Below are 17,794 nucleotides of genomic sequence, written 5' to 3' on the forward strand. Positions count from 1 at the left end.
GTCTCAAGCCCTATATAAGCAGGCCTAGGGGACTCCTTGGAGAGAAAGCTGCTTGTAGGGACAACGGCAGTCAGGAAAGCTTGAGCTTATCAAGCCACTAACCAGCTGTACGACCTTGGACAAGTTCCATACCCTCTAGGCTCCTGAACCCATTCCTTACCAAGCCACTAACCGGCTGTGTGACTTTGGGCAAGTTCCATACCCTCTCTGGGCTTCAGTTTCCACATCTACACATTTCAAGTGGAGCCACATGGCCTTACGGATCCGTCCCAGTCAAGAGCAGGGTACCAAGCCGACCTAGCCATTAAAGCAGCTTCCTGCGGGCGCGGCGCAGGACTTCAACGGTCCCCCCTCCCCCGCTCACGCCCGCGAAAGCCTCGCTCAACACGCCCCTCGGAGCGACGGCGCTTACCCAACCGCAGCCCCAGCGGTCGAACCCAGCTCCGCCTCTTCCCGGGGGCGTCCCATCGTGCCCCGCGCCGGGCTCCTAGGGCAGCGGGGCGCCTCCCGCCTTCCCGCGCCCCGACCCCGAACTCCTCTCCCCAGTTCTCCCAGGCACCCTATCCTATCAACGCCCACTATCCCAGCCAATCGCGCAGGCTCCGAGTCGTGCCTTCGGTCCACCCTCCTCGGCGCTCAGCCGGTCTGAGCTCAAGGCCTTTACCAAGCCCACCCAATCAGCGGCGGGCTCTCTCCGACCCCATCCCAATCTCCCTCCCCTCGGCCAATTAGGGCGCTCCATTCCCCTGCCCGCCCAGCCACCCCGGGCCTTGAAACCAGCAGGCGAATGGGCGAAAGGCGGCCTTTCGATGCTGAGCGCCTGGCCAATTGGGGATTCCGCGTGGCCAGAACAGCGGCCAATCGCCGTGGAGCGCGGCGCCGCCGCGGCGAGGTCCGGCCCGAATATCCCTCCGCCTTCCTCCCGCCCTCGCTCCCTCCCTGCGCGCCGCCTCTCACTCACAGCTTCTCTTCCTTCTTTCTCCCTCCGCCTCCCGAGCACCAGCGCGCTCTGAGCTGCCCCCGGGGTCCCTCCCCCGCTGCCAGCAGCCCATTCGGAGGGAGGAAGTAAGAGAAGAGGAGACTAAGGGGAGCCGGAGCGACTACCCAGAAAGAGCCGGTGAATGGGCTTGTGGTGACCCCCGCCCCCCACCCCACCCTCCCTTCCCACCCGACCCCCAACCCCCATCCCCAGTTCGAGCCGCCGCCCGAAAGGCCGGGCCGTCGTCTTAGGAGGAGTCGCCGCCGTCGCCACCTCCGCCATGGAGCTGATCACCATCCTCGAGAAGACCGTGTCTCCCGGTAGGACGCAGGAGCCGGGGGTCGGGCTGAGGTGATTGGGGTGGGGGAGGGGAGGGGAGGCCCGGCCCCTCTGACCCCGCTCCGTCTCCCACTTTCCTCCCCCCAGATCGGCTGGAGCTGGAAGCGGCGCAGAAGTTCCTGGAGCGTGCGGCCGTGGAGAACCTGGTGCGTGCTACCCCGCCGCGCCCATTCCGCCGCGTCCCCATCCCCTGCGTGCGGGGCCTTCCCGCCCTCCGGGAGGCCCAGGCCTCGGGAACCTACCCCGCCCCATCCCGTCCCCCTCCCCCCCAACCCGGTCCAACCTAACCCCGCCATCGGGAAGCCGGTGGGTGTGTCCCGCCCCGGGCCCCGCGACTGGCCAATGGCGCGGCGCGCCGGGCTGCCTGTCGCCCAATCATTGCGCGGCCTGAGGGCGGCGGTGCAGCGGGAGGGAGAAAGAGGGAGGGAAGGGAAGTTAGGTTGCGCGGCGCTGCGTGTTCAGCAGAGGTGGGGGTGGGGGAGTCAGGCCTAGGGGCCATGTGGAAGCTCTGGGCCCGGTTGCCCTCCCTGTCTGACCCCGGCCGGCTTATCCTTCCTGTCCCGTGGCCCCTGTGGCTCTCCCCACCTATTTCCTAGAGCTCTGCCCTGTCCTCGCTATCTTGGTCTGTGCTTATGGCCAGGCCTGGCACCCGACTGCCTCTTAACCCATTTCCACTAATATTTTTCGCTCTTCTGCCCGGTTATTCCTCTCGGGGTATTTTCTTTTTCTTCCTTTTTTTTTTTTTTTCCTTTCCTTCTGACCTGGATGAATAGAAACCTAATCACTAGGGATCTGCACCCAGACAACAGTCTGAGGCTCATCTTTGAGATCGGGCCTGTTTCCTGATGAAATCACAGAGGAAAGTTACTCGTTTTTCATATTTTAAAATTTAAGGGGTCCGGAGAAAATGAAGCTAAGTCCACTAGAGACTGGTCCTTTGTATAAAAATGTGGGATGGATTGGTTGAAACAGCCTAGATGCCAGTTAAGTTTCTCTTTGGTGTCCATCTCCTATTGGGAGATGGGGTCAGAGCGAAGGATTGGATGATGCTTGACATCTTTGAGAAAAGTAATAGGAAATAAGTCTGAATAACATTGTAACCATATGTGTTTCTTTGTGTTATATAGGCAAAATGTCAACATCAACAAAGTGACAAGGCTTATTTTATACAGACTGCCTTTGAATGATTTTTTTTTTGTTCTTCATATGTGCCAATTTTTACAACTAACCTGTTTATCCTTTCCTAGAAGAGATTTTTCCACTAGTATAGGCTGATAATTCCATTTAGGGTATTATTCCTGTTTCTGCTTTTGCTAATTTTGCAAGAAGCTTTTTATCTTATTTCTAACATTCTTAACATTCTTTAGTGGTACATAATTAATAAAACTTTTAAGAATTATCTTCTGCTGTGATTGCAGAACTTGTTAGCAGTAAGAAAAATGTATCTGCTTTTGGCTTTTCCTGCTAACTTTGCTGTTTGGGCACGGTTTTTTTGCTGGAGAGAAAGGTGTGTGTGTTAAATTTTTAAACAAAGGGAGTAGTTTTTGAGGCCTGTGGATTACAAAAGGTTAAAAAAGAACATGCTTTTCAGGGATCCACTGTATTCCTCAACTAAAGTCCAAATGTATAGGAGCAAGTAATTGTTGATTATTAGATACAAAGTTATTTTTCTTGAACAGCTTGCCTGAACATTTTTTTCTTTCACTTTTTCCCTATTTCTAAATATCTTACCACTTTTCCTTATAAATCCGCTTTTTTCGTTGTTCCCTTTTTGCTGAGTGCCCACAAATAAAACGGAGGATGAGGCTCCTAAGTTTGTTTAGGCTTATCTGTATTTCCCTCTCTCATAAAAGATCACCTCCTTCCATGGGATGAAAAGCTACCCTGCTGCTGCCATGAGATGGAAAGTTAGATCATTCTTTTGGGACCAAGGTTTTTGAAATTTAGATAAACAGTTTTATTTTCTACCCACATTGTAACAGCCATTCATTCAAGTACCAGACATTATTAAGAATTCTTGGGACACCTCAGTATACACAGAAGACTGACTACTACCATACTCTAAAACCTTGCAATTCAGGGGGTATAACGTGACAATTTGGGTACTAGGAATGATTTTGATAGGAAAATCTGCAATTCCTCATTAAGTGCTAGGCTCCATGAGAAAAGTGGAAGACCTCCTGCTAAGTAACATTTTTATAGAAGTCTTGTAGTAGGTATTTTGTGGTTTCCTGAGATGCTTATGATATACCAAAAAAAAATTAGACATTAGTTTCCCCCCCAACCCCGCCTCTCCTCTGGTGGTTCAGTGCTCCATAAATTATTCTCAGTTGTGGAAATTCCTAAGATAATTTTATTTACAAATTTATCTTCCCTTAACAGCCCACTTTCCTTGTGGAACTGTCCAGAGTGCTGGCAAATCCAGGAAATAGTCAGGTTGCCAGAGTTGCAGCTGGTCTACAAATCAAGAACTCTTTGACATCTAAAGATCCAGATATCAAGGCACAATATCAGCAGAGGTGGCTTGCTATTGATGCTAATGCTCGACGAGAAGTCAAGAACTATGTGAGTAACACTCATCTGTTTGGTTATATTGCCTAGAGAACAAGAAATTGCTTTCTCAGATCTTTTGCTATTTGCATGGGATAGAGCTGACAGTGTGATAGGTTTCTGGGACCTGAACTTCACCTAAAGATAAAAATTGTGTTTGTCTTAAATCTTTCTCAACACAGCTTGTCCATTCCCATTGATGGATTGGAATTCTTTTTAGATGATTGAGGTAGGCTGCAGCAGCTTGGGAAACTTTAATTGTGTGTCATAATTTGTAAAAATCTGTTTGACAAATGGGAGTAGTGTATAAATTGGTGCTGTATACCCACATCACTTAGGGAATTTGTTAATATGTATTTCCAAACTCTCCAGAAATTCTGATTTGGTACTTCTGGAATACAGCTCAGGCACTTTTTTTTTTTTTTTTTGGAGACGGAGTCTTGCTCTGTTGCCCAGGCTGGAGTGCAATGGCATGATCTTGGCTCACTGCAACCTCCGCCTCCCGGGTTCAAGAAGTTCTCTGCCTCAGCCTCCCAAGTAGCTGGGATTACAGGCACCTGTCTACCACGCCCAGCTAATTTTTGTATTTTTAGTAGAGACGGGGGTTCACCATCTTGGCTAGAGTGGTCTTGAACTCCTGACCTCATGATCCATCTGCCTCGGCCTCCCAAAGTGCTGGGATTACAGGCGTGAGCCACTGTGCCTGGCCAAGGGATGTTTTTTAAACTGTCTCCCCAAGTGATTATCCAGTCAACCAGCACCTGGCTCTTGTTGAACTTCTGCTGTTTAAATCTCAATCTTTGGTGGTTTAGCATGGCACTATGTGGAGTCAGAAGGAAAGTTACATGATCTCTTGGGCCTTGGAGGCCCAAAGAGTTTGTGAAATAGGAGTGTGACATTAATGGTGTTTTATCTACTTAGCCAATTATAAAAAATCTTTCTTCAGAAACACTTGACTTTTTTCCCAGGGCATTTAGAGTGGGATGAATTTTGGGGAGAAAAGGTGATGAATTTTGAATCATGACATTCTTGTTACTGTCTTGTTGAATTAGAAATTCATAGTTCTAAGTGAAGCAAAGGACTCAGAATATATGAACTGGTGTTTTGTTTTGTTTTTTTGCTTGTTTGTTTGTATTTTTTGAGAGGGAGTCTTGCTCTGTTGCCCAGGCTGGAGTGCAATGGCGCAATCTCGGCTCACTGCAACCTCCACCTCCTGGGTTCAAGTGATTCTCCTGCCCCAGCCTCCTGAGTAGCCGGGATTACAGTTGTACGCCACTAGGCTGGCTAATTAATTTTTGTATTTTTAGTAGAGATGGGGTTTCACCGTGTTGGCCAGGCTGGTCTTGAACTCCTGACCTCTGATGATCTGCCTGCCTGTCTTCCCAAAGTACTGGGATTACAGGCGTGAGCCACTTCGCCTGGCTGTTGTTTTTAAATTAAGTTCTTTAGTGATCTGTCTGACATGGGTAAGGCACACAGAGGAGTGAGTTAAATACCTGTGCAATCATCATTTTGTCCTTGGTATCTGAGTGGAAACTAGTAGGGAATTCCTACATATGCACTTGTGCAGGTCGTGGTTATGCACATCATACTTGCTAATTCCTGGTTCTAGATATCAGCGTTAGGTAAAGTAGTGCCCTGTAAGGCAACAACTTCTCTATCTAGTTGTGTACCTCCTTCTGTCACCAATTTTGCATACCCATGATAGGGAGCCAGCTTATTAAATCCAACTTGGTTTCAAATCTTTTTGGAATATGTAGAGCTGTTTCTATTCATGTTGGGTCTGCTTGTGTGATAATAACATTTTAATTCCTTCTCTCTCAGCTAAGTGACATAAATGGAAGTATATTCTATCACTGGAAATCTCGATACTGATAGTGCCCATTCAGTTTCTCATCTTAAATTACACACTAGTAAATGGGATAAGATGTAATTGGAATTGTAATTGGCTTATTTTTTGGCACATCACTCTTAACACCAACCTTTAAAAAAAACAAGTGGGCGCAGTGGCTCATGCCTGTTATCCCAGCACTTTGAGAGGCTGAGGCGGGTGGATCACCTGAGGTCAGGAGTTCGAGACCAGCCTGGCCAGCATGGCGAAACCCTGTCTCTACTAAAAATACAAAAATTAGCTGGCTGTGGTAGGGGGTACCTGTAGTCCCAGTTACTCGGGAGGCTTAGACAGGAGAATTGCTTGACCCTGGGAGATGGAGATTGCGGTGAGCTAAGTTTGTGCCATTGCATTCCAGGCTGAGTGACAGAGTGAGACTCCGTTTCTTAAAAATAAATAAATAAATACTAGATAATAATTTGTATAGGCATGGTTAAGCCCTTGGGCATGGGGGAAAAAAAAGCTAACAGTTACCTTGGCCTTTTTCTCTTTCATAGCACAACTGATAATTAATACTAAGTTTCACTGTCAGTGATCTTTTTTGAAATCTGGATACTGGGGCACAATTGAGCCAGTTTCTCTTTTTTGATAATTGAATATTGCTATTAAGGTTACCTCTAGTTTAAACAGAAAACTTTTAGTACCCAGGAGTTGGACATTTGTAGTTTCTTAATCAGCTCAAGTAATATGGAGTCTTCAGAAAGCAATCTAAAGGAAAAAGGTAAAGGTAGAATGGGATTCAGTGCACTCCACATATGTACTAGGATATGATGTAGTGCGGTGTGAAGGCACCCTGGACTTGGGTTAATAATATCCATTCAGCCTCTGGCATTTTGGACAATTCACCTTGTTTTTCCCCCTTGTTCCCTCATGTCTTTGACATACAGTTTTTGTCCGTTCTAGCTCTGCTGGTCCTCCAGAGCAAAGCCTTTCATTCAACATGAATCAGAACTGTTTAGTGTTGGGTAGAGCGGATGGGGGTGGGGGCCAGGGATGATGATATACCATATAAGAAGGAAAAGGGGAGTTCATTATTGGTACTAGCTGCTGCAAAGCAGGATACTAAGTGATCCAACCCAGTCAGCAGAGCTGGTCTGAATATCTGGCAGCTATTCTTTGTCCCGTATTCATGCCAGAACAGTTAACTGTTTGCCTTTGAGTGGACTGGTGATTCTTAGTGAGTTCATTGACTGAATTAGCTGATCATGGTAATGATTAACTCTCGGTCAATTGTGACTTCATCTTTTGTCATACCTGTGCCATTACCCTTTACATAAATGGTGGTGTGGTTACCATGTCAAGCGAGACATGTTTAATGACAAGTGGATCTTGTTTTGACATCTGGCTAGATTCTATCAGTGGTAGAGAGAACAGTTCTTTGATTCTTGGGCAAACAGAACAAATCCTTTCAAATTGGAAGTTGTATAAAGATAAGTTCATGGGTGTTATTAACATCAGCAACTTTGTTTTTGTATTTAGTGATGTTGTTACTTGACCAAGACCTTTCTATGTAAGTCACCCAGAGTGCTGGGTTGTCAGTGATTAGAAGGAAAACGTTTTGTTTCAGCCCACGTCTCATGAGTGAGATCTCCTTGAATCAGGTTAGACAGTGATCTACTGTGAATCAGACCCACCTGAAGGCCCCAGAACTAGCTTCATTCTAGTGTCCATGTCTGTCCACAAAATGAGGTTGTTATTGTTATAAAAGCAACAATGAGCCTGGAAGATGAGTTTTGTCCCCATCTCTCTCCTTTGCCATTTACTGCTACCTCCCCTTGTAACTTCTGGTTTCCCATCTTGTGTTGAAGGTTGAAGTGAGCTGTGTTATTTTGGAGAATTCCTTTTGGAAGCAGGGGATGACTGGTTTTATTTCTAGGTTCTGGGGCAGTGTTGATTATGCTGATGTTGCTACTGTGCTGGATTTTTCTGACAGCCTTTTCTGCTTCTCTATATTATAGATAAGAATTCTGAGGCCAGGCACGGTGGCTCATGCCTGTAATCCCAGCACTTTGGTAGGCCGAGGTGGGTGGATCACCTGAGGTCAGGAGTTCGAGACCAGCCTGGCCAACATGGTGAAACCCCGTCTACTAAAAATACAAAAACTAGCTGGGCGTGGTGGCAGGCACCTGTAATCCCAGCTACTTGGCAGGAGGTGCTAAGGCAGGAGAATCTCTCGAACCCGGGAGGCGGAGGTTGCAGTGAGCCAAGATTGCGCCATCACGCTCTAGCCTGGGGGACAAGAGCGAGACTTTGTCTCAAAAAAAAAAAAAAAAAGAATTCTGAGACAGCTGCCTGGGCGCAGTGGCTCACACCTGTAATCCTAGCACTTTGGGAAGCCAGGAATTTGAGACCAGCCTCGGCAACATAGGGAGACCCCCATCTCTACTAAAAATCCAAAAAAGTTAGCTAGGTGGGATGGCACGTGCCTGCAAGTCTAAGCTACTTGGGGAGGCCTGGGAGGTCGAGGCTGCAGTATCGTTGTGCCACTGCACTATGGTTATGCTACTGCACTCCACCATGGACAACAGAGTAAGGCCTTGTATTTCCTTTTTTTTTTTTTTTTTTTTTAAGAGCCTGGACAATATGGTGATGCCCTGTCTCTACAAAAAATAGCTGGGTGTGTCTGCATATCCACCTCTGTAGTTCAGGTACTCAGGAGGCTGAGGCGGGAGGATAGATTGCACCATAGAGGTGAGGCTACGGTGAGCTGTGACGGTGCCACTGCACTCCAATCCGGGCAATAGAGTGAGACCCTATCTTAAAAAAGAAAAAAAAAAAAGGAAGAATTCAGAGACACTAATATAAGAAGTGTGGTGGGCAAAATGTGGTCAAATAGTGTTAGAAATTTGTATCTTTTGTCTCTTTTGGTGCAGGTTTTGCAGACATTGGGCACAGAAACTTACCGGCCTAGTTCTGCCTCACAGTGTGTGGCTGGTATTGCTTGTGCAGAGATCCCAGTAAACCAGTGGCCAGAACTCATTCCTCAGCTGGTGGCCAATGTCACAAACCCCAACAGCACAGAGCACATGAAGGAGTCGACATTGGAAGCTATCGGTTATATTTGCCAAGATATAGTAAGTGCTTGCCTAATGTATCTGGTTTATATACCTCTGATTGCCTCTAGCTGTGACATGAATGATACTGGTACTACCTTATTGAATCACGAAGAAAGCCAAGCTAAATTGCACAGTGTTTTGAAAGTAAGACTGATTTATTTCCCCTAGGCCTCTGTCTTCACATTACTAATCATGCCCTAAAGTTAAGAAACTTGATCGCAAACTGAAAACAAAAGTCCATGTTTGAAGAGTCTTAGATTCTAGACTTACAAAATGAGGATATTCTTATTTGGAGCATCCCTGACCAATCCTTTTTCTTAAGATCCTGAATGTACCATGATTGTTGTGGTGCATTTTAATTTACTACATTACGGAAAGTTTTGCCAACACTTGATGTAGTTGGTTTAGCTACTGGAGACAAGGTATTTTAGATGCAGCCCTCCCAGCACTGTTGTTCCTGATGAGGTTACTACTCTTGGTGTCTATTTTAATATATAGACTTTATAAAACACAGGAGCCCACAGCACTTGACCTGGACTTAGACTCCCTAGATGTGCCCAGGTGTTGATTCTTGGCCTTGGCCCTTAAATGTCCTGAAGCTTTACTGTAGAGTACAGATGGCCTGGAAAACACCAACAGACTGCCATCTCCATTTGCACAGAAGGGGGAAAAAAGCTAATATTTTAGCTCCTTATGGCAGTCTTCTGGGGTGGATTGATTCCAACACCTTCCTCAGGTACCAAAATCCTCAGATGTTCAAGTCTGTTATATAAAATGGTATAGTTTCTGCATATAACCTATGCACATCCTCCCATATACTTTATACTTTAAATCATCTCTAGAATACTCACAATACCTAATTCAATGTAAATGCTATATTAATTGTTGGTATACTGTATTAAGGGAATGATGACAAGAAAAAAAGGTGTACACGCACCTTTTGGTGCAGTACAGATGCAACCATCCATTTTTTTTCTCTAAATATTTTCAATCCATAGTTGCTTGAGTCCACAGATGTGTAACCCATGGCTGCAGAGGGCCGACTATATATTCATTGCACTTCTTTGCTTGTTACAGGACCCAGAGCAGCTACAAGATAAATCCAATGAGATTCTGACTGCCATAATCCAGGGGATGAGGAAAGAAGAGCCTAGTAATAATGTGAAGCTAGCTGCTACTAATGCACTCCTGAACTCATTGGAGTTCACCAAAGCAAACTTTGATAAAGAGGTAAGTTTTGTTCACAATATGGTATAGATTCAGACAGTAAAGGATGAAGGAGTTAAATGTAAGTTTTTTGTTTTGTTTTCTTAAGTTTATGATTTAGAAAGTACCACCTACTTAAAAGTATTTGTTTCCAGTTTAGTCCAGTTTGTATTGTGTGAGATATGCCCATGGAGTGTTTGCCATTTCTCATCATGCTTTTGGAAATAAAGTGTTTCTAAGCTTAGGTTTTTCCTTTTGCAGTCCGAAGTGTGGAATGTTGTTGGGTTTTTTTAAATTATAGGGCATGGTGGTGCATACTTGTACTCCAGCTACTTCAGAGGTTGAGGCGGGAAGATTGCTTGAGGCCAGTTGTTCAAGGCCAGCCTGGGCAACAAAGTCAGATATAGTCTCTTAAAAAAAAAAGAAAGAAATAGGCTGAGCACGGTAGCTCAAGCCTGTAATCCCAGCACTCTGGGAGGCCGGTTGTGGGGGGAAGGGTGGATCATCAGGAGTTCGAGACCAGCCTGACCAACATGGTGAAACCCCATCTCTACTAAAAATACAAAAAAATTAGCTGGGCGTGGTGGCGTGCGCCTGTAATCCCAGCTACTCAGGAGACCGAGGCAGGAGAATCACTTGAATCTGGGAGGCAGAGGTTGCAGTGAGCTGAGATTGCACCACTGTATTCCAGCCTGAGCAACAGAGCAAGACTGTCTCAAAAAAAAAAAAAAAGAAAGAAAGAAATTATGGTATGTACTATATACTTTGGTTTACTTTGGTTTCTTTTAAGGTTGTGTAAATCTTTTAAATCTTTTGCCTTGTACTAAAGATTTTGGGGAGGCTGGGTGCTGGGGCTCACATCCAGTAATCCCAACACTTTGGGCCATCAAGGCAAGAGGATCACTTGAAGCGAGGAGTTTGAGACTAGCCTGGGCGATGTAACAAGACCCTATCTCTAAAAAAATAAAGATTTCTGTGGAGAGGAACAACTGAGTTTTTAACCAGCTTTGTAAGCTCTTGTGTTTACAGGGCTTATAATGGAAAGAAAAAGAATGGAAAATGAAACAAATAAAAATTATGGCAATTGGTCTGTTTCATACCACCTTAGGAAGGTGTTTTTAAGAAACAGGATATAGCCAGGTGTTCTGGCACATGCCTATAATCCCAGCTACTTGGGAAGCTGAGGTGGGAGGATCACTTGAGCCTGGGAGTTCAAGGCTCAAGATTGCACCACTGTACTTCAGCCTGGGCAACAGAGCAAGACTCTGTCTCCAAAAAAAATACATATATGTGTGTGTGTGTGTGTGTGTGTGTATGGATATATGTATATATACACATGTATATGTATGTGTATAATATATATGTAAACGTTTTGTGTGTATATATAATATGTATATAAACTTTTGGCTGAAAATGCAATGAATAACATAAAACTTACCATCTTAAATCATTTTTAAACGTACAGTTAAGTAGATTCACATTGCTGTGGAAACAGTCTCCACAACTTTTTCATCTTGCAAAACTGAAACTGTACATACTGAACAACAACTCCTCATTTCCCCTTTTCTCAGCCACTGGTAACCATCATTTTACTTTCAGTTTCTATGTATTTTACTACTCTAACAAAATACCTTATGTAAGTGGAATAATATAATATTTGTCTTTTTGCAACTGGTTTGTTTTACTTAATATGATGTCCTCGAGATTCATCTAAGGGGTAGCATTTGTCAAAATTTGCTTTTCAAGGGTGATTAATATTCCATTGTATGTATATGCCACATTTTGTTTATCTAGTCGTCCATCCATGGCCATTTGGCTTGCTTCCACCTTTTGGCTATTGTGGGTAATGCTGCTATGAACATGGGTATGCATGTGTGTCTTTGAGACTCTGCTTTCGGTCCTTTCGGGTAAATACCTACAAGTAAAATTGCCAGGGTCATGGTCTGAAAGTATTTCTCTATATATGTTTGTTGACACTTTAGCTGGCTTTTTACCATGTCTTGACTTTGGAAAGGTCTGAAACCCCAGAGCAAATGGCAATTCTAATTGATTAAAGAACTGGATTTTTCCTTAATAGATTTTGGAAGATTTAGGAGGGTAGCACATAAAGTTCATTACTCTATTCTCCCTTTTCTCGCCACATTTGATGTGAATTTGCTACCTCTCCGAAAACAAATTTGGTCTCTGAAATAAAGCAGATGTTTTGAATTCTCTTATATTTTAACTATAAGGAAATTGATTTTCCTACATGTAGATTTTTATCTTTTAACCAACCATTTTTATTTAAACCTTGTGACCTACATTTTTCTGTTTCCTCCCTGAAGTCTTTGTTAGTGAAGGTCATCTTGGAGATTAAAAGATTAGGGACCTCATTGGAGGGCAAGTCACATAGCAGACACCAAAGGTAAACTCTTTATAGCCTTTATAGTGTGGTACCATCTCAAGGGAGAGTAGCTTGATTGTACCAGGCAGGGCTGTGTGGGGCCCTGAGGGAGCGAGCGGTCTTCCTTGTAGAGGGAGTCTGGAAATCTTCCTATGTACAGGTTATGCTCTCCTAATTCTCTTTATTTTTATTCTTCCTACAGTCTGAAAGGCACTTTATTATGCAGGTGGTCTGTGAAGCCACACAGTGTCCAGATACGAGGGTAAGTGTAAGGGTAAGGTTATGTGAAAAATCTGTCTCACATCTTTCCTAGGAAATGTCAAATCTAATATAAGTTTGAAATATTGGGAATCAGTTGACTTCAGCAATAAGGTTTGATTGTTACTAATAATTAATATTCTGGCTGGGCATGGTGGCTCACACTTGTAATCCCAGCACTTTGGGAGGCCATGGCAAGCAGATTATCTGAGGTTAGGAGTTTCATACCAGTCTGGCCAACATGGTGAAACCCTGTCTCTACTAAAAATACAAAAAAATTAGCTGGCTGTGGTGGCACGTGCCTGTAGTCCCAGCTGCTGGGGAGGCTGAGGTACAAGAATTGCTTGAACCTGGGAGGCGGAGGTTGCAGTGAGCTGAGATCATGCCACTGCAAACAGAGTGAGACTCCATCTCAAAAAGTAATCATGATAATTAATATTAATAAAAACATTGGAGAAGAGGGAAGAATTGTAATGGAGGTTGCCATCCTCTTAAAAAAGGTTTAAGGGGCCAGTGTGGTGGCTCACACTATAATCCCAGCAATTTGGGAGGCCAAAGCAGGAGGATCACTGAGGTCAGAAGTTGGAGAACAAGCTGGGCAACATAGTGACACCATCTCTACTAAAAAATATACACAAATAAAGTTAAGGGAGAAGACATTTTTGATCAGCTTTGCTACCTCATTGCCTTAGGTTATTCAAGCCGTTTCTACTAAAAATATATGTAATACACAAACAGTTAAGGGAGAAAAAGTTTTTGATTGGCTTTGCTACTTTATTGCCTAGTGATTTGCTACTTTATTGCCAACAATCACTTATTCAAGTGATTGTTTTCCACTCTAGCCATTAAAACAGCTTTGCTATTGCTATACCTGAAACCCGACCCTTCAAGAAGGTAGAAGTAACATCTTCAGTCTGAATAGTATTAGTGAATTTAGCCCTACCATGGGTTCCACACGCACCTTTAATACAAAAAAAAAAAAGAGGACTGAGGCCAGGCGCAGTGACTTACGCCTGTAATCTCAACACTTCACAGGCGCATGTCTGTAATCTCAGCTACTCAGGAGGCTGAGGCAGGAGAATCGCTTGAACCTGGGAGGTGGAGGTTGCAGTGAGCTGAGATCACACCACTGCACTCCAGCCTGGGAGAGTCCATCTCGGAAAAAAAAAAAAGACTGGGTGACTGGGTGTTGTGGCTCATGCCTGTAATCCCAGCACACTGGGAGGCTGAGGCCAGAGGATCACTTGAGCCCAGGAGTTGGAGACCAGTCTGGGTAACATGGCGAAACTCCATGTCCACAAAAATTAGCTGTGCGTGATGGGGTAAGCCTGTAGTCCAAGCTACGTGGGAGGCTGAAGTGGGAGGATTGCTTGAGCCTGGTGGTTGAGGCTGCAGTGAGCCATGATCATGGCTACTATACTTGCACCAGGGTGACAGAGCAAGAAGACTGTCTCAAAAAAAAAAAAGAGAAATGGCCGGGCGCAGTGGCTCACACCTTTAATCCTAGCACTTTAGGTGACTGAGGTGAGTGGATTGCCTGAGCTCCAGGAGTTCAAGATGAGCCTGGTCAACATAGTAAAACCCTGTCTCTACTAAAAATACAAAAAGTTAGCCAGGCATGGTGGCGGGCACCTGTAGTCCCAGCTACTTGGGAGGCTGAGGCATGAGAATTGCTTGAATCTGGGAGGCAGAGTTTGCAGTGAGCCAAGATCACGCCACTGCACTCCAGCCTGGGCAACAAGAGTGAAACTCTGTCCCCTCCCCAAAAAAGAAAGAATATAGTATTAGTGAATTTAGCCCTACCATGGGTTCCACATGCACCTTTAATGCAAAAAAAAAAAAAAAAAAAAAGGCAGAGGGGACTGAGGGAAAATAAATAGGAACGGATAATGAGGGAATTGAAGGGAGAGAACGAATTTTAGGGAAATGATAGCATATCCCATATTTACCTCAATTAATCCTTAGGATTATTGGCCCATTTGAGTGACTCTAACTTTGTCAGATTGCATTGTTATTTTAGTAAACTGTCTGATCTGCTCTTAATAAAAGGTACGAGTGGCTGCTTTACAGAATCTGGTGAAGATAATGTCCTTATATTATCAGTACATGGAGACATATATGGGTCCTGCTCTTTTTGCAGTAAGTATTTCTATTTATATGATTTGAGCTTGTAGCTAATTACAGAGCCCATCATCCTTAGTTGCTATTTTGCCAATTCTGTAATATTTTACTTAATATTATGGAATCAAGGAAATTCCTTGAGACTGTTAGGTTTAAGCTTATCAGTGGTGTGCCAAGAAAACTGGTGCTACTTTGTGTGGGTAAAAGACCTTCATTTTGAGGCCAGGCCCGGTGGCTAACGCCTGTAATCCCAGCACTTTGGGACACTGAGGTGGGCATATCACCTGAGGTCAGGAGTTCGAGACCAGCCTGGCCAACATGGTGAAACCCTGTCTCTACTGAAAATACAAAAATTAGCTGAACGTGGTGGCATGCGCCTGTAATCCCAGCTAGTTGGGAGGCTGAGGCTGGAGAATCGCTTCAACCCAGGAGGCAGAGGTTGCAGTGAGCCAAGATCGTGCCATTGCACTCCAACTTGGGCCACAAAGTGAGACTCTGTCTCAAAAACAAAAAAGAAAAAACCTGCATTTTGAAAATCTGAGGCTGGGTTGGTGACTCACGCCTGTAATCCCAGTACTTTGGGAGGCTGAGACTGAGGGATCACTTGAGTCCAGGAGTTTGAGACCAGCCTGGGCAACATGGTGAAACCCTGCCTCTACAAAAATATAAAAATAAGCCGGGTGAGGTGGCATGCACCTGTGGTCCCACCTACTCAGGAGGCTGGGGTAGGAGGTTTGCTTGAGTGTGGGAGGTGGAGGTTGCAGTGAGCTGAGACTGTGCTACTGCTCCAGCCCGGGTGACAGAGTGAGACCCCATCTCCAAAAGAAAGAAAGAAAATCTTCCTTTTTCTATCTTTTCTTTCAAGCCTAGCTTGCTTTTTATAAGTTACATTTCTGAAATTTGCATGTCTGTGGTTAAAGCCGGGTTGGGGCAGGGACTCACTTGAATCAGTACTTATTTGGGGCCTGGGGTGTTTTTCTTCTTAAGATCACAATTGAAGCAATGAAAAGTGACATTGATGAGGTGGCTCTACAAGGGATAGAATTCTGGTCCAATGTCTGTGATGAGGAAATGGATTTGGCCATTGAGGCTTCAGAGGTGAGCTGGGGAGAACTATTATTCTGAATAGACTTTGGAACATATCTCATTTGTGGATGACATTCCCCTTCTAGGAGAACTTTATTCTGTCTGGATTTCGAGGGTGTCTCCATTGGCAGAGATTTTGACTTTTCTGCTAGCCAGAGCCCTTCATGAAGAAGGCAGATAATTTATGAGGGCTCTCAGTTTTTGCCAAGCAGTCAGGCATGATTGAGCATAAATAGTGGTATTATCACTGTGAACACAAGGGGGCAGCAGGCTGTTGCAGTTTACCAAGGTGATACCTGATGCTGAATTACTTCCTTTTGGAAGTCCTAATGCAAGCCTGGGATGTATAATTGATACTTTACTAACTCTGGTGAAAGAGTCAGATATGGGGGAGAAGGGGGAGTTCTGTATTTGGAATCTTTGAATTCAGAGTTTTGTTTCCAGCTTTGTCTTTACTTAATTTCAGGACAAAAAAAAAATTTTTTTTTTTGGCATCTTTAGGCAAACTGGGTGTGTGTGTTGATCCAAGGAACACTTAAATATCAGGTTGTCAATACGAATTGAACTTATGAAAAAAAGTTATACTTAATGTTGCCTTGGACCTGTAATATATGGCTTAAAAGGGCCTAAAAGATTCTCACTGAAGTAGACCAAAAAATGAGCACCTTCCAAGATCACATTGTATGTTACAACTTGTCCCTGTATGTTTCTGTTTCTGTTAAGAGATCTCTGGTCAGCTCTCATTGTATGCCTTTAGTATACAGAGCTTGGTTGTTTTTGTCTAGAATTTGCTTTGTTTCTCCTCAGGCAGCAGAACAAGGACGGCCCCCTGAGCACACCAGCAAGTTTTATGCCAAGGGAGCACTACAGTATCTGGTTCCAATCCTCACACAGACACTAACTAAACAGGTGAGTTACCTTCCAAATATAGGTAGGTAAGCTGTGAAACCTTTCTAAGAGTAAACTGTTTTCTGTGGAACAGTTTCCATGGAAGGAACTTGACAACCCATCAACTATTTGATATTCTGTTGTTGATGGCTCAGGAAGAGCTAAGCTGGATCTAGAAGATCGCCTAGGCTCTGACTTCTTTGTGAAGGAGAACTAGGTCTTAACATCTCAGATGCATCTTGCTCAGGAGTGAGCCACATGCTGCTCTGATTTCCTGAGTGCTCCATTGTCCAAACTCGTAGAAAAGAGGTGCTCTATCAACGCTTCAGTGAAGCAAGGTTGGGAGCAAAGATATGCTGGTTTTAGGCCACTTGCCTATCTGTTCTAATGTCTAGGATACTTTTGTGAGTTCACAGGGTATATGCTTTTAAAATGCTAAGGAAGTTGGATATGAGTTATTCAGATCCTAATGAAGGACCCCAACCCAAGAAAGAAACCCTTCTACTAATCCTTTAAGATGATTAACTTGAATTATTAAGATTCAGGCTGAAAGTGAAGTGACAAGACTTCATAAAGATTGGGGTCTAATGAGTAAATATAGAAGTTCTTTTATGAGGACCGTGTCCTGGTTGCTTTTGTTCTCCCGACTTTATGCAACACAGTGTTTCTTGATATGGTGTTTGGGAAGGTTCTTTTGGTGCATGTGAAGTTATTACCAAAGAGCTGCTAGTACTCTGAGGAAACAATGCTGGTAACTGAGCACTGCATCATTTCTTTGTACACAGGAATGTAATTGTTTTTAGGGATGTGTATGATTCTCAATATAGTAGTTTCAAAAGCTAAGTAGGGATGTGTTTGGATTAAAATGAACTGGATGTTCCCTTACATTTTAACTTCTCCTTTCAGGTTTTTTGTTTTTGTTTTCTTTTCTTTTGTTTTGAGACGGAGTCATACTCTGTCGCCCAGGCTGGAGTGCAATGGCATGATCTCGGCTCACTGCACCCTCTGCCTCCCGGGTTCAAGCAGTGTTCCACCTC

The 17,794-nt window shown here is 44.3% G+C and overlaps 1 protein-coding gene across 1 annotated transcript in view; it reads left to right on the forward strand.

Annotated features, from left to right (window-relative positions):
* Positions 1–933: 933 nt before the first annotated feature.
* The window catches only part of KPNB1 (karyopherin subunit beta 1), a 35,846-nt gene continuing 18,985 nt past the window's right edge, over positions 934–17,794 (forward strand). The window contains exons 1-9 of the mRNA XM_008012949.3: positions 934–1,299; positions 1,406–1,464; positions 3,701–3,883; positions 8,633–8,833; positions 9,893–10,045; positions 12,607–12,666; positions 14,712–14,801; positions 15,771–15,881; positions 16,677–16,778. Coding sequence (XP_008011140.1) covers positions 1,260–1,299; positions 1,406–1,464; positions 3,701–3,883; positions 8,633–8,833; positions 9,893–10,045; positions 12,607–12,666; positions 14,712–14,801; positions 15,771–15,881; positions 16,677–16,778 — 999 coding nt within the window. The 5' untranslated portion in view covers positions 934–1,259. The remainder of the gene's footprint in view (positions 1,300–1,405; positions 1,465–3,700; positions 3,884–8,632; positions 8,834–9,892; positions 10,046–12,606; positions 12,667–14,711; positions 14,802–15,770; positions 15,882–16,676; positions 16,779–17,794) is intronic.

The sequence above is a fragment of the Chlorocebus sabaeus genome, chromosome 16 (assembly GCF_047675955.1).
Source record: "Chlorocebus sabaeus isolate Y175 chromosome 16, mChlSab1.0.hap1, whole genome shotgun sequence".
Classification (NCBI taxonomy): Eukaryota; Metazoa; Chordata; class Mammalia; order Primates; family Cercopithecidae; genus Chlorocebus; species Chlorocebus sabaeus.